Here is a 14,844-nt window from a genome sequence, read left to right as displayed (position 1 = left end):
TATATATGTATACTCATATACTCCTACATGTATACTCCTACATACTCCTAGTTTTCCTCTATATACACTCACATTTCACGCACAGGATAAAATTGTTCATTACACTACATGTCTATTGTTTCTTGAAATTGTTCCTAGCGAATTGTTCGGACTAAGTCGTAACAGTGCCGTGATTACTTCGGACATAGTCGGACGATTCTCCGGCGTCCGGTGAGTACTTCTTTGGACGAGCTCTCGAAGATGACCGTTCGTGATTGATCGGATTTGTTCGTGGGTACTGACCAGGGACTGGTAACTCACGGATGCACACCTCACAAAGAAGCAATCCAAAACTGTACACGTCCACCTTAAGAAAGAAGAAAACTATTAACCAAAGGTATGTAGGAACAAAGTTATTGTGTTTCTTAATCTTGTCTAACGATGAAATTTTCCAGGTGTTTTCGAGCTAGTTTCCCTGAAGTTATTTATTTTTTCTTATCAGGGAGGAGTTTATGAGGAAACTGCCAAAGATGTCCAACTGACCTTCGTCGACTGTCGTGACGTCGCTGCCTCAGGTGCTGCGTAAATACACGCCCCAGGACTGGCCGTCATGCATTGCCGCATGAAGTTTGCGGCACCGTAATCTGATAACTTGGCATGGTAAATATCCTCTCGTTTCCATAGCAACACATTGGTTGAACTGATATCGCGATGAATGATGGGAAAAGGTTTGTTCAAATGAAGATAGTTGAGCGCCCGGGATACGTCGGTAGCTATCGTGACCACTTCGTCGTGACATAACGATCGTTGTCCGAGGACTGTCCGAAGATCTGTATCCAGTAATTCCGTCACCAGCAGTGCCAGGCCATTATCACCGGTCGCGCCAATGAATTGTAAGAGATTTGGATGTCTGCACCTCGCTGCAATCTGCATCTCTCGTTCAAACAGTCGACGATTGTGAGGAGACACTATCAACTCATGCATTTGTTTCACAGCAACTAACGTTCCACGGAATCTACCCTCCTTCACCCAACCCCAAGCTCCATGACCGAGCACCTTCTCAGTGATCACGATCTCGTCACGTGCTATCGTCCAGTCGCGTGGCTGCATCCTTGAGTACTCGTCAACAGTCTCTTGTGCACGATGCAGTGCGCGGTTTACGTCCTGGAGTTGATCACGTGTGGAAGCGAGTTGTCTGCTGCATTCCTCGTGTTCTCTCTGTGTTCTTTGATGTTCATCGTTACTCCTAGCTATCCTCAGTTCATACTCGTTTCTTGTTGTCACCAGCTGTTGTTGTAACTGGGTATTTCGTTCAGCAGTGGTTGCGATCAGAGCTCGTTGTTCAGCTAACTCAACGTCTTTCTCTCTGAGATCCTCGCGCAAGGTTTCCAAAGTTGATCTTGTGGTTTCAATTTCTTGTTGCAGTGAGGCCATCACTTCCCGTTCTGATTGTAACGATTCTTCGTTTTCTGTCAAGCGACCACGGACCTAGAAATTATGATGATAAAGGTTTGAATAAGTTCCAATCAAAACTACCAACATTATCTCTTCAACTGAGAGAGTGGAAGGAAAGCGAAGTAATCAACCCTACCTGGTGTATCTCCTGCGCCAATCTTTCATTCTCATTCCTACTGCTGTTTAAAGATATATTCAAATGAGACAACTCTTGCTCCAATTCTCTCAAGCGAGCATCAGCGTTGATCTCACGCGTGTTTCGTACCAACAGCTCGCTATTTACGGCTTCATATCTCGCTTCAAGATCACGCTTTGTTCGCTGTTCCTCACGTAACGAAGCACGCAAACCACGCACGGAATTGCGTTCTTGCTCCAGCTGTAAGTCACGAAGCTCTACAGTTCGTCTTTGCTGGGTCAACATGCTTTCTTTCTCCGCAATATTTGATTGCAGTTCACGTATTCGTCTTGTCTCTAATCTGTCTTCTTCAAAGCTTCGTTCATTTGAAGAAGATGCACTCAAACCAGTTGGAACTCCAGATTTATTGACCTCATCCGTATGTACGACCTCTGAGGTTGCTACTGAGGTGTCCTTCTTGTCATCAACAGATTTTTCTTCAGGCACAGTCGCATTAATTTTTTTCTCTATCTTGTGTTTGCCAGAGTTCGGTTGTGTTTCGTCAAATGTCCGTTTGCGTCGATGACGCACGGCAGGCGACGGAGGTTTTTCTACAATTTGTAATTCCTCGTTCTCAACTGACGTTTTATTGCAGTTGTTTTTCTCTGGTGTACTTCATGTTGTATTCCTCTTTTGTATGATTTCTCTATAATATAGAAGTTATGAAGAAATTATGAGTTACTGCTTTAGAAGTTACCCTGCTTTTCCCCTGCCAAATACCTCATCTTATACATACCACAACTCTTACAGGTAATTTTGATAAAACATTGAACAGCACAGAAAGTGCCAAGAACCTTACATTGCTTACAGATTCGCAGTTCATCTGCCTCTTTCTGGATTTTGTGTCTTCTTTCCTCAATGATGCATCCACCTCAGTCTTCTCTTTGTCATCTCCTGGTACCTTAGAACTGTCATCTCCATTTAAAATATGTTCTGCTTTTGTTGAACTGAATTATAACAAAAAAGCGATTAAGACAACTGTGATCTGGCTGCATGGTTCTGGACTATATCTGCTGATGAGTATCGCTCCCCTACAACTTGTTGATGATGTATATTAGTTGCTATGATCACACATGGATTACCTCAATTCTTCCCATCTAACATCATTCCCAAGTTCACTGCGAAACTAAATAAGGAAATATTTAGATAAATTTAAACTCATACTTTGATACAAATTAACTATTAATCTGTCATTTGATCAATTAGCAGAACTTACCCTAAGAAGGCCTTGGCTTACATAATTAGGAATGACATCATACATCAGATGGATTATAACTTGTAAGTTGTTATTGCCTTAGAGCAAAGGAATTTGGATGCAGAAGTAAGTCTTAGTTTTATAAATACTGTAACCAATCACGATGATTACCTTTTAATTTGCTCAGTATTTTGTTTCTGCCGCTTTCAACAAGAACTTTAGTGTAAGTGTCATTGATTACAGCGACAAACAGGAATGGAGGTTCTGTTAAATTCACCTGATAATACAAAATAATGGTAAATTTAAACAGTTTACAGAATAGGCCTATGGAAAGAGCATTGATATTTATACCTTCACACTGTGAAGTTCTTTGCATGGAACACGAAGTGTTAGACTCTCATTAGATGCCTCTAGAGAAGAGAAAAATTCTTATCTGTCTACCAGTCAATAATGATCAAACATCAACATGTTTGTTGTAAAAATGCAAAGAATTTACATACCTTGTTTATCATTTGATTGCAATTCCATTTCCACCAACATTTTCCCAGCTTGTATCTGCAATTTCATGAACCATTAGTCTTTAAAGTAAAGTGACTATCAGTGAGATATTATGTTATAAACATTGCCCTTACTCTCACTGCTTGTACAGCTCTTCCCTGCAAATGTCCAACTTTCAGACGAGAAGCATGAAGGATGATATAGACAGGTTTCTTCTTCACAATAGTTTCACTCTTCTTGGTTTTATTTGCAGATAAAGATGGTTCATTGATACCATTTTTCTTCAACTATGAAATTCAGAAGATTTTGTCACAATCGTAATAGAACACGGTCGTTTATGATTAAAAAGAAAGTAATAAATAGTAATGAGTTTGAACCAACTTTTACATCTTTATCAGCAACTACATGTACACAATTTGTATTTCCTTTGATGACTTTGATAGATTTTTCTTTCATTGATTCTGAATTATTTGATTGAGAGGTGCCATCCTTAGACATTCTTACAGCATTTTCCTCAGTCAAACACAATTCCTGATCTGATTGATTGTCAACATCCATGTCTTCAACCTTATCAAGAATGGATTTCTCGTGCCTTGGCGTTCTTAACGAGCTCATATTATGCCTCATTAGTGAGCTCACGTTATTTCTTGCACCATCTCGATCGTCAAAATTCTTTAAACTTTGCAAAAGGTGTGGAGGACATGGTCGAGAATGATCTGTTGGTTAAATTCATACAACATGTCATGTTGATGAAACAAGAGACAAAAACACTCTTTAAATGAAACCTTTACCTGGTGTACTTTGGATTTGCCCTGGTATGTTTAGTTTGTATATGGTTGATGGCCAGGTTTGATTCAGATTTCTGTGTGGTTTAATGACAGCTGGGCCATCTCTTGCGGTAGGCTGATATCTTGCAGACCTGATTCTGGTGCTGGTCCGCACTGGTGATATTGCTCTTTTCCCACCTTGTGCCTTACCATGAACCATTGTTTAGAACGATTTCAAAGGCTTTCAACTGGGAAAGAATATAATGGTTGTCAGTTGTCATCTCGTATAGTATAAAATCATTGGCGGAAAACTAAGCCGTCAGCATTTTACTATTTGTAAAAGGCAAAACAAAATCCTTTCCAATATGATGCGGTTTTAACTATTACATGAAATTCATTTCCGTTGTAACTATAAGAAGCCAATATATTTGTAGAATCAACAACGCGTTTAATTGTAGAATCAACAACGAAATTGCTATTCGGCAATTAATTTCGCCATTTCCTTTTAAGAAGAATAAACATTCACTTACTGTGCATGTTCACGACTTGATACAGGTAAAATGTTGACTGATCTTGCTTATTTCCACTGAAAAATGGAAAAAATTTAAAGGTCCATTGTAGAAAATGTTATCATTACTTTATTGTGATTGTCAAGATTGTTGACAAAAACAAACGCAAGCGCATACATTTATGTGGAAAACCGCTGTAGTTTATATCCAGTTTGCTGGAGTTTCTATATAGATCACAGGGAGCACTTTAACATGCGCGTGTGACACTCGCGCGTGTGTTTACGCTAAATTTGTTAAAGATAAAAAATTCTCACGCGTGTGTTCCACGAATATCAAACCTCGAGGGCTCTCATCCTGGAGACTGGAGACTGGATACCATACAAAATGGCGGCGAGACTTTCACGTTTATATTTTGCACATGTTTTGAATGGAATTGTACGACTTTGAATGCAGTTAGAGCTTCTTATGAACTGAGAAGATAATGTCATTACTTTCCAGTACGTATAAAATTTATATCAGTGCGTTTTTACGATATTTTCAAATACAACAACATACTGTTTTTTCTCGTGTCTCTGTCAAGTTTGTCAAGCCTTAGGCATTGTGTATATATTTTTAATATTATATCGTCTTTTATTTATTGTATAATTCTAGACTACAGGCTAGTTTTAGAGAGAGCTTTGGCTTTCGTATTTCCTTACAGGAATGTGTTTGTCTATTTTTACTGTCACTATGAAAGCTGTGTCCTAATAAGTTCGATTTATTTATTTTTTATTAGGTTTGGATGTACATGAAAAAGACCCAACTAAGAACTGGGGACGTTATTCTAGATCTACGTCAGTAAAATTTGGTGATATTTCTGAAACTCCTGAAGATGAGTAAGTTTAATTTTGACAGTGCTAAAGTGATATCAGTGACAGCTTGTTGATATAGTGTCGTGTTCACAAAACTTCACACCATATCACATATTAAACTTGTAACATACAATCCTTTGAGATAGAAATAACCAGCTCAAATTGCTCCAACTTTGTGTGAATTCTAACATTAAGTCTTCAAAATTACCTGGTACAACAATGTTAAATATTTCTTAATAGTACTGTCCAGCTGGTTGAATTTCCCCCAGAAACATCAACTATGACAAGAAGATGTATCCTTTATAAACATAAAGATACTAATATGCCGCCTAACCTAACCACACAAGAATCGTGTATAAAGTATTGTCAAGTCACATTTACAGGCTCCATATGTTAACTGTTAATCCTGTTGGTTTATTGAGAAAAAACCTTAATTATCCTGCAGCTGCATTAAGAAAGCTTCGTCAAAAGCCTATTGAAATAAATGATGATCAAAATCATGGTATAGATATACCTTTTAAATATTATAATGATAAAAATAATCTATTATCATGTGTATCTATAGTTTAAAAACATGTATCACCTTTCTTTTACAGATAAACTAAAAAGCGATACAGATAGGAACCCTATGGTGAGTAAAATTTGGACATTATCAGGGATAGATTAAGTTTGGTCTTTTTAAAAGGGACTGAGTGTGTATGCTCCTGTAGACCATAGAGTGGGTTGGAAGCACCATTTGTTTTCCAAAACTTTTAAAAATAAGATGATAAGGTTGTCGGCTTATGTGTGAGATTCTGAACTCCCCAAGTATTGCCTGCACACCAATATATTTGACCCTATATTTTATTTTTCCAGCTTTTAATTGGTACCCAAATTTGCAATCCGGACCCCAACAAATCCATTTCTGCATGTTATATTAATTTCTGTCTTGTGAATTTTGATCAAGATATATAAATATATAGCAAAACCTTATCAGAATTTCATTTATTCATGGAACTTCAAATCTAATTGTCATTTCCAACAGTTTTTTTTTCCATTTTATTTGTCTTTGCAGGATTTTAATGCACGGGAATCAGATTTTGTCATCCCCAAGACGAAGAAACAAACACAGAGTGAAAAAGAGCAGAAGACCTCAGCAACAAGGGACAGTATACGAGGGAAATGGATCACACGACAAAATGGTGTTACTAGTTATAGAGTTCGAACACAAATTCCACTCAAGCCAGGTGCTGAAGGTCGAACTAAGTCAAAGAAACGTGCAAACGTTAGCGATGATGAGTCACCCAGAAAAAGTATCCGACGTTCATGGATGTATGATCAATCATCCGAAGATAAAGCTCAGAAGCAGCATGATGGTTTTAGGGCCAGTAAACCATCCAAAGGTAAGGCTACGCGTTGAATACTTGAATTCTACATAAAGGCTTGTGTACATTGTGATTTTATGTGCATTTTTCTTCTTTTGTAATTAGTAAATGGTAATTAGTTATGACTTATGAATGCTCTGGTATATAAGAACTCTTATTTGAACATCAGTAATCTCGTATCTTTTGATTAATTGATTTCTTTTTTGAATTAGATGAGAGCAGCAGAGATAAAGGTGGGTGTTGTGTAGGCAAGACTCGTTCTCACAGAGATGATACGTCCTTGATACCTTGTGCCAAAGGGGAGGACTGCAGTGAAGCTTTTAACCGCAGTAAAAAAAATGGCTCATCCTCCCTTCTGTGTGAATTATTCTTGGATGATCTGGGATCATTATGTCCCAAATGTAACGTTATTATATCTACTGCAGGATGTTCAACATGCCCGGAGAGCGATAGTGAATATATAGCCGGCGATGAGTTTAACTCTAGTCAAGATGAATCGAGCGAAGAAAGGAAGGAAAGGACGATAAAGGAAGCAAAACGAACTGATGATGGTAAAAAAACAGAAGAAGAAGGAATGCGCTGTGAACCAATTAGTATTGCTTCATCCTCCTCGCAGGATGGTGATTCAATTACATCACTTCCTAAGTCAGAAGTCACCCAGAATGATCTGTTTTGCGAGGCTTGTTTGGCGCCGTTCACGAGAGACGGTTGTTGCTGTGAGACACAACAAACTCTACAGGAAACTAAGCAACACTCCACAGGAAATTCTCGATCTACAAACGTTCGTAATCTCAGATATAGTGGCATAAAGTATGGAGGTAAATGCTATATATTTGATTGACCAAGGACTGCTGAAATACACTGCCATAAATCGTCATAAAAACTCTGTGTTATGACGACGTTTATGAACAAAACATGTCCATTTGATGTTTTTTCTGCACCATTACGGTACAGGATGCATGCACAGACCTCGTAAAGGTCTATACCCCACTCTCTTTGAGTCTCTATCTATTTGACCCTCACCATTTCTCCAGGCGAAAGCCTGTAAGTCGATAGATGACAGGTTTTTTTGTATTTGTCCATGAGTTTCGTTTATTGATATTTCTAGATGTGTCAGCCGTTGGAAAAGGATTGAATACAAAGGTGAGAATCCATATCGTGTTTTCTGGATGAAAATATGACAATTGTTCGTGAGAAAGTCAAATGATATCACTTGAATAATTGCCGTGTTGTTTAATTTTTAGAGAAAACGGAAGTCGAAGACCTTGGCGCTGAATAAAATCAATACGTCAGGTATAACAACACCATATCTCTCACCTCACACAGGAGATGTGTGACTAGTCAATGCATGGTATACGTATCTGTCACTGTTGAGCTATCATTGTATACCATGGTATGTGTCTGTGTTCTTTTAGGTCGACCATTATCTACACTGACTTTCGAATACAAAACAAGGGGGAAAACAGCCGGAGCAAAAGAACCTGGTAAAAGATCCAATCCTTATTATATCCTTTAATACCTTGTATTATTTTTTGCTATGCTCACGAATGTGACGTGTTCAGCCTGACAAGTTTGCGCTGCGTCGTAAACTTTGTTGTCTAAATATGTTGATAGTATAATTTATCTAAGTAGAGGGACTAGTTTCTACAGTGTAGTAAAGCTACTACTTCTATTGCTACTGCTCTTGTCTTCATTATTTTTTTATTTTCTACATAAACTGTCATATTATGATATTTTCAGTACCAGTGCAGTGTATTGTATCCAGCGACGAAGACGAGAGCCATAGTAGGTTTTCATTATATGAATATTGTGCTTTTTACTGTTAATTAAGAAGAAATAAATCATTATAACTGATTGTTCTTTATGTATCTTTTTATCATGCGCACAGATGTGACAGACGAAGTGGAGGAAAATGAGACCATTACTAACGATAATACTAACACGTTTGATGACGATGAGAATAAAATGGTACGCGAGACTGTTATGAATGGTTACTGTATATATTTACACTGGTGTTAAGATGGTGTTGCACATACAGTGTAGTTGTTCTAGCAACCTCAGTGGAATGCAGTTAGAATTTGAGACTCTTCTGTCAATAACACTCCACCGATGTTGTCTTGTAATACATTTCAAAAACGCTTCTCTCGAGAGCCTGCATGGGCAAAATTGCATTGCGAGTTACAATAAATTGCAATGACCGCTGCATCTTATGCCTTTCAGGAATGAGATGGGCTCATTGGTGAGGTGGGAATAAAAGGAGACATTTAAAAACGATGAATTTGTTCATTTTTTTATAGTTTGAAGCAATAAAAAGAAGGAATAGTTGTGGAGTAGTTGGAGGGAAGAACAAAGAAACGGCGGCGTTGTACAAAATATCGTGTGAATATGACGACTCTGATGTTGGTGAAAGTACGAGTTTTGTTCTTGATAAACCAGAGAAAAAACAACAAAAACAGAAAAAATCAAGTTCATTCGCTCAAGTTGAAGATACGTGTGTACGTATTGCTGTTAAGAGAGTATTTATCGGTGATCTGTCCCGTGTTACAAGCGAACTGGTTGAGGTGAGACGTCGTGTCATTCGTGATGTTGGTTTAACAATGAAAACAGTAATGATTCAGTGTAATGGATCTTGTTTTCCGTTCCAGGTGACCGATGATAGAATACTAATCCAGATAAGAAGTCGTAAGTCATCTCTTGATAACTAACGTTTAAAATGCTTCTAATACCGAGATTAAATTGATTGTCGCTCTTTTTAGCAAACGAAACCTTGGATTTTCATCTGGAGAGGGAAAGCTTTAGTACTTTTGAGGTAAATACGTGTGCATTGAATAACAAAAATACCCGTTAAACTTGAGAAGTTTAGACAAGAATTACACAACAGCTTATTGTAAGATTATTTTCTTACATCACAGATCCACAATGATGACGAACCTAGAGTTATAATCATGAAACCAACTCCTTATTGGGCCAGACGATGTGTGGAAAGATACCGGAATTATGGTACATTCATTGACCCCGGCAGCTGTAGTGAGTACATCACACATTAATCCATTTATTCCGTGCTTTCCTTCACATGAGTGCTAAACTAAGACGTCAATGCTATGTAGCAACACGTAGGGGGAAGTATAACACCTAATTTTCCTACCTTTCTCCCCAGATTTGGCCCAATAAAACTTCCATGAATCCAGTTGAATTCTATTCGTAGGATTAAAAATCTACTAATCACTGTTCTTCAATAATGTCTATCTTATTTCAGTGTATAGTAAGAGACAAATCCTGCTTGAGCTGGCTGAGAAAATTTCGCCCAAGACGTTTAAACAACTCATTCAATTGGTAAAGTCATTCTGCTGTTAATTTACAACCGTTTATGACAAAGCTATTTTGCTAATCTCGCAGTTCCGAGAGCCTTCATTCATGGAATATATATTAATTTTCCATGAGATTTAAAAACTAAAGAAAGCATGAAATGTTTCAAGGAGCATTATTGATAATATCATGATCAATGATTGTGGCATTTTTATTTTCATGCTTTCAGGTTAATTACAAATTATCCGATGAACCAATCGCAGAGGAAATAAGGTACCATCATAGTGAAGTAGACTAGTCTTATTACATTATTGCCAAGTTAACATCATGACATGCAGGCGTCCTGTTTACGTTCTGACGGAAGAATTATAGAAAACCTGTGCAAGTTTTGTGAGATATGTAAAGTTAAATTGAATGTTTTAGTATGAGCGAAGCAAAGGAAGAAAGGGAGCGTATAATGAAGGATATCAAAGAATTGAAGAGCCAGAGTACATCGTCTGAGAATACAAATACAACCAAGAATTTTCCTGTTGTAAAAACGTACGGAACGCGTTCAAAATCGAATCCAACAAGCGTCAAAACTCCACCGAAAACGTGAGTTTGTAGTTTGTGAAAGTTTACTCCACACACAGAGTAAAACCCCATATAAACATTGATCCAGTGTTTCATGCAAGTTACAAGAGGAAACGTTAACTAAACTCGCTTTGAATGACATACGTACTGTAATGAACGAATGAAATGAAAAACTTTATTTTACGACGGTATAACACAATAGCATAATAATTCACACTAACAAAAACCGTGGCCTTGTGACTTTCAAATACAGTGAAGTATGTGCCAATTGATCTAAATAATACCTTTATCATCCTTTTCTAGAGTTTTGGTCCGTGTGGCCGGGGTTACCATAACCAATAAAGATTTCCAGTGTCTGGACCCTTCGACGTACCTGAACGACATTATCATGGAGTTCTTTCTCAAGTAAGACACTGCTCTTTCGGTTCTTAAAACTTTTCCCTCCAAAAACTCAGTGAAATCGTCCAGTAATACATCCAAAACATTGTTACATTGGGTAAACTGTTGTATATTTCACAGGTACATAATTGAAGAGAAGTTAAACGCGGATGACCGTGATAGAATACATCTTTTCAGCACCTACTTTTACGAGAAACTTACGCAGAAAAACAGGAACTCGAACGAACAAAGGTACTTAGAAGTCCAAATATTAGTTATCTTTATTCTTCATGGTGCGTATGAAATGGTACGATGATTGTCCTTCTTCTTTTTCCAATTAGATCACCTACCAGCATGCATAGCATGGTGAAATCATGGACCAAAAACGTGGACATCTTTTCCAAAGACTTTCTTTTTATTCCTATTAATGAAAGGTAAACTTATTGTCCCAATTTATTTTGACGATTTTATATCATAGTTGTATAGTTTTTGACAGAAGGATCTTGGTATTTTCCGTCTAAATGTTCCGTAATTTTTTTCTAGTTCCCACTGGTTCCTCGTAGCTATCTGTTATCCCATGTTGGTGGTGGAAAATGCTGAAACCGAGGTTTGTCAATACTACACAGCGCTATCGAAATATCCTAAAAACACGTTAACACAACATTTTCATTGTAGAATCCGTTTTACAGTACCTTTGCGTTTCACCATTTTGAGATTTCTTTTTAGACATTTGAATTTTTTTTTAAACCTTGCACAGGATAATTCAGGCACTCAATTACCAGAGTCACAGACTGATGAATCTGATATGGATGATTTTGATAAAGAACTGTGGAGAATTGCTAAGGCGTCGTCTGCTCCCGTTGAAGAAATAGATGTTGGAAGAAGCAAAGAGTCTGAAATGGATGATTTTGCTAGACCTTTAATTGAGACTGCTAAAACATGCATTGAAGAGAAAGATACAGGCAAGATGGCGGCAACTAGTCAGACGACTAAGAGAAGGAAGAAATCTCGAGAGATTACGTCCGGGATAAAAAAACGGTAAGGACTAATATAATCGTTTTATTTTTCCTTACCTGTGTGTTGATGGTTGGTGTACATCTTTACGCAGCAGCTCAGACTAGCTTGCCTTTGAAGGTGTTGTAGGTTTTTGTTTCATAAGACTTGGGCAAGCTTCACGCAAGTCCATAACAAGGACCAGTTACTGTATCTAGAGGTACTGTAGTTACCGGATCTGTACTACAGTTTGAGACAGGATCAGCTAATTATCATGGTGTATATTGGGGTAAACTACGATTTAACTACCCAAAATATTTTTTTTTGATCGGTTTTAGACCCTGTATATTGATATTTGACTCACTCGGCTCCTGTCACAGAGCAACAGTTATGAGTAATCTAAGAAAGTAAGTGTTGGCAAGGCTTGTGTTTCTCAGAATAACATGTTGAGGAACTCATTGATAGGTTGAGATAGCTAGAATTGTGACAAATTTGGACAGTCGTACATACTTTTTGGTTTACCCATGTCAGTATGCATATGAAATCTCATTTGTTTTAGTTATTTGAACTGCGAGTGGAAAGCCAAAAAGGATTGTAGTAGCAAGGTGGTATTTGATAAAGATACCATTAAAGGATGTTATCCCAAGGTTGGTATATATATGATCATCATCACATCATGTTGTCATGTTTCTATTCTCAATAACCATAGCAGAGGCTTGAAGCATTTTACTTTATTTGGGTTGGGTTATTTGAGGTTTGCATCCATCAATTTGCCATCTAATGTTTCTTTTTCCTTAGGTACCTTCCCAGGAGAACTTTTCAGATTGTGGGCTTTATGTCTTACAGTATTTTGAAAGCTTTTTTATCGTGAGTAGTTAATTGATGGATTTATTTGTAAATAATATCATAATTTTTTACATGAGTCCCTAAATACAAGACCTATTGTTTTTCTAGAATCCAATCAAGGATTATAAATTCCCTATTGATCTCAGGTCGTGGTTTGGCCAGGATGAAATGAGAAAGAAACGTCTTCACATTAAAAATGTGATCCTCAAGTTGCAAGCAAGAGCTGAAAGTTTAAACAGCAACTAATATCTTGCACAAAAATGTTTAGAGAATAGTAATATATTTATACATATATATATAATTTATATTTAATTGAAATTATGGCATTAAGACCAAAGTTTTGTTATGCAAATACTTGTAAATAAGTCACAAAACCAGGTTTCAGAAGTAGTTTATGGCATTAAGACCAAAGTTTTGTTATACAAATGCATGTAAATAAGTCACAAAACCAGGTTTCAGATGTAGTTTATGGCATTAAGACCAAAGTTTTGTTATGCAAATACATGTAAATAAGTCACAAAACAAGTTTTCAGAAGTAGTTTTATTTGAGTTATTCTTCACCTGCAGGTATAGCATCTTCTAGTTTTTTAATGAATTTTACTCTTAGTTCAGTTGTCTCATCTCCACGTAATGCATCTTGAAGAAAACTAACTTCAACTTCCATTTGAACCTGTAGTGGAGAAGAGATGGTGCAACATGAGAAGATATAAATAGGATGAAATGAAAGAAAATGATGAAGAATTGTTCAGTGGCATTTCAACGAGGGATCTGATTTAAACAGTGGAAATGAGGAAAGACTAGGCAACTTAAAACACTCTTGTCAAATTATCAGAGGAGTACGTGGCATAGATTATATCCCACGAGGACTGGCTCATTGGGTCCTTAATATTGTCATTATATATTCACATTACATCTACATTTACTTACCATTTCTAAGGCACCTCTGAGAACTCCACATAATATATTAGAATAATACAGATTATCATGACCTGATGGTAATTCTACAAATTCTGCCAATGGGTTGTTTTCAAGTATCAATGAAAACTCATCCGCAGCTGGGCTCCACTTTGTTACTGCTGGAGTGACACCAAGAAACATTCTGAAGCCCAACTATATGAAAGTTAAGAGTTGGTGTTTTTAAAAATGGGTGAAAATAGATGTACAGGAAGTACATGAAGTACATATCAATTAAGTTTTATGAATTAAATATCAAACCTTGGCTATAATATCAGCAGTTTCTCTCAAGTCGTGACATCTTCCAACATTTCCTTTTGCAATAAGGTCTTCAATTAATCGCACACCAATGTTATAACCCCTATCAGACAAAATAATTACGATAATTTATAAAAATGAAACTAAAAATGTTTGTGATCTCGTGTTCATGCATCTTACATTTGATCTAACTTCTTATTGACTGCATCATCACTCTCATAATCTTTAACAAGCTGGGCAACTAGTGCACCATATGTCAATGTGAACAATTCTGAACTCTACAACAGAATACAGAAAATGAAAGGTTTATCGATGTTTCATAGAATTGAGGGTTTATTATGAGTTATTATCATGAGGTCATTATCTAGAAGGAAACATTTCTATTGCCAAATAAAGTAATATCCTTTGAACAGATCTTCAATTATCTTCAAGCAACCCTGGGTTACACCTTATCCAATGTATTATAGATATTAAAAAGAGCTACAAATTTGAAAGTAATTTTCTATGATTTTCAATATATTTTTTACACAAATATTCTGGAATGTATAAAAAACTTACAACTTTTTTTCCATCAGCTCGGGCTGAATTTTGTCGAGACATGTTATTCTAACTGTTCAACATTAAACAATCATATAAAATTTCAAAATAATATTTTAGTTCTATTTTGAAATTTTGTTACTTTTTATATAGTTAATATTTATCCAGTTTGTAAAGAGATCACAGCGCGCGCGAGAAAAATTCCA

The 14,844-nt window shown here is 36.8% G+C and overlaps 2 protein-coding genes and 1 pseudogene across 2 annotated transcripts; 1 reads left to right on the top strand and 2 right to left on the bottom strand.

Annotated features, from left to right (window-relative positions):
• Window positions 1-72: 72 nt before the first annotated feature.
• Window positions 73-4,711, bottom strand: LOC114532960 (annotated as a pseudogene).
• A 251-nt stretch (window positions 4,712-4,962) lies between these two features.
• Window positions 4,963-13,216, top strand: LOC114536283 (sentrin-specific protease 6-like). Its single transcript, XM_028557619.1, has 29 exons — window positions 4,963-5,075; window positions 5,354-5,453; window positions 5,670-5,722; window positions 5,875-5,931; window positions 6,026-6,060; window positions 6,484-6,811; window positions 7,006-7,026; window positions 7,219-7,611; window positions 7,902-7,936; window positions 8,038-8,086; window positions 8,209-8,277; window positions 8,534-8,578; window positions 8,682-8,761; window positions 9,091-9,354; window positions 9,439-9,475; window positions 9,550-9,602; window positions 9,706-9,820; window positions 10,050-10,126; window positions 10,329-10,372; window positions 10,523-10,693; window positions 10,976-11,077; window positions 11,192-11,302; window positions 11,392-11,484; window positions 11,594-11,657; window positions 11,808-12,088; window positions 12,382-12,450; window positions 12,603-12,690; window positions 12,842-12,910; window positions 12,998-13,216. The coding sequence occupies exons 1-29, from the start codon at window positions 5,060-5,062 to the stop codon at window positions 13,133-13,135; spliced, it is 3,057 nt and encodes a 1,018-aa protein (XP_028413420.1). The 5' UTR covers window positions 4,963-5,059; the 3' UTR covers window positions 13,136-13,216.
• Window positions 13,217-13,415: 199 nt separating this feature from the next.
• LOC114536293 (trafficking protein particle complex subunit 3-like) lies at window positions 13,416-14,792 on the bottom strand. The gene is made up of 5 exons (XM_028557631.1): window positions 14,660-14,792; window positions 14,282-14,379; window positions 14,105-14,204; window positions 13,817-13,999; window positions 13,416-13,559 (listed from the first exon to the last, which is right to left on the bottom strand). The coding sequence occupies exons 1-5, from the start codon at window positions 14,699-14,701 to the stop codon at window positions 13,440-13,442; spliced, it is 543 nt and encodes a 180-aa protein (XP_028413432.1). The 5' UTR covers window positions 14,702-14,792; the 3' UTR covers window positions 13,416-13,439.
• Between the last annotated feature and the right edge of the window lie 52 nt (window positions 14,793-14,844).

The sequence above is a fragment of the Dendronephthya gigantea genome, unplaced genomic scaffold (assembly GCF_004324835.1).
Source record: "Dendronephthya gigantea isolate DGI-Jeju-01 unplaced genomic scaffold, DenGig_1.0 000002F, whole genome shotgun sequence".
Lineage (NCBI taxonomy): Eukaryota > Metazoa > Cnidaria > Anthozoa > Malacalcyonacea > Nephtheidae > Dendronephthya > Dendronephthya gigantea.
This window is presented reverse-complemented; position numbering and strand designations above follow the sequence as displayed.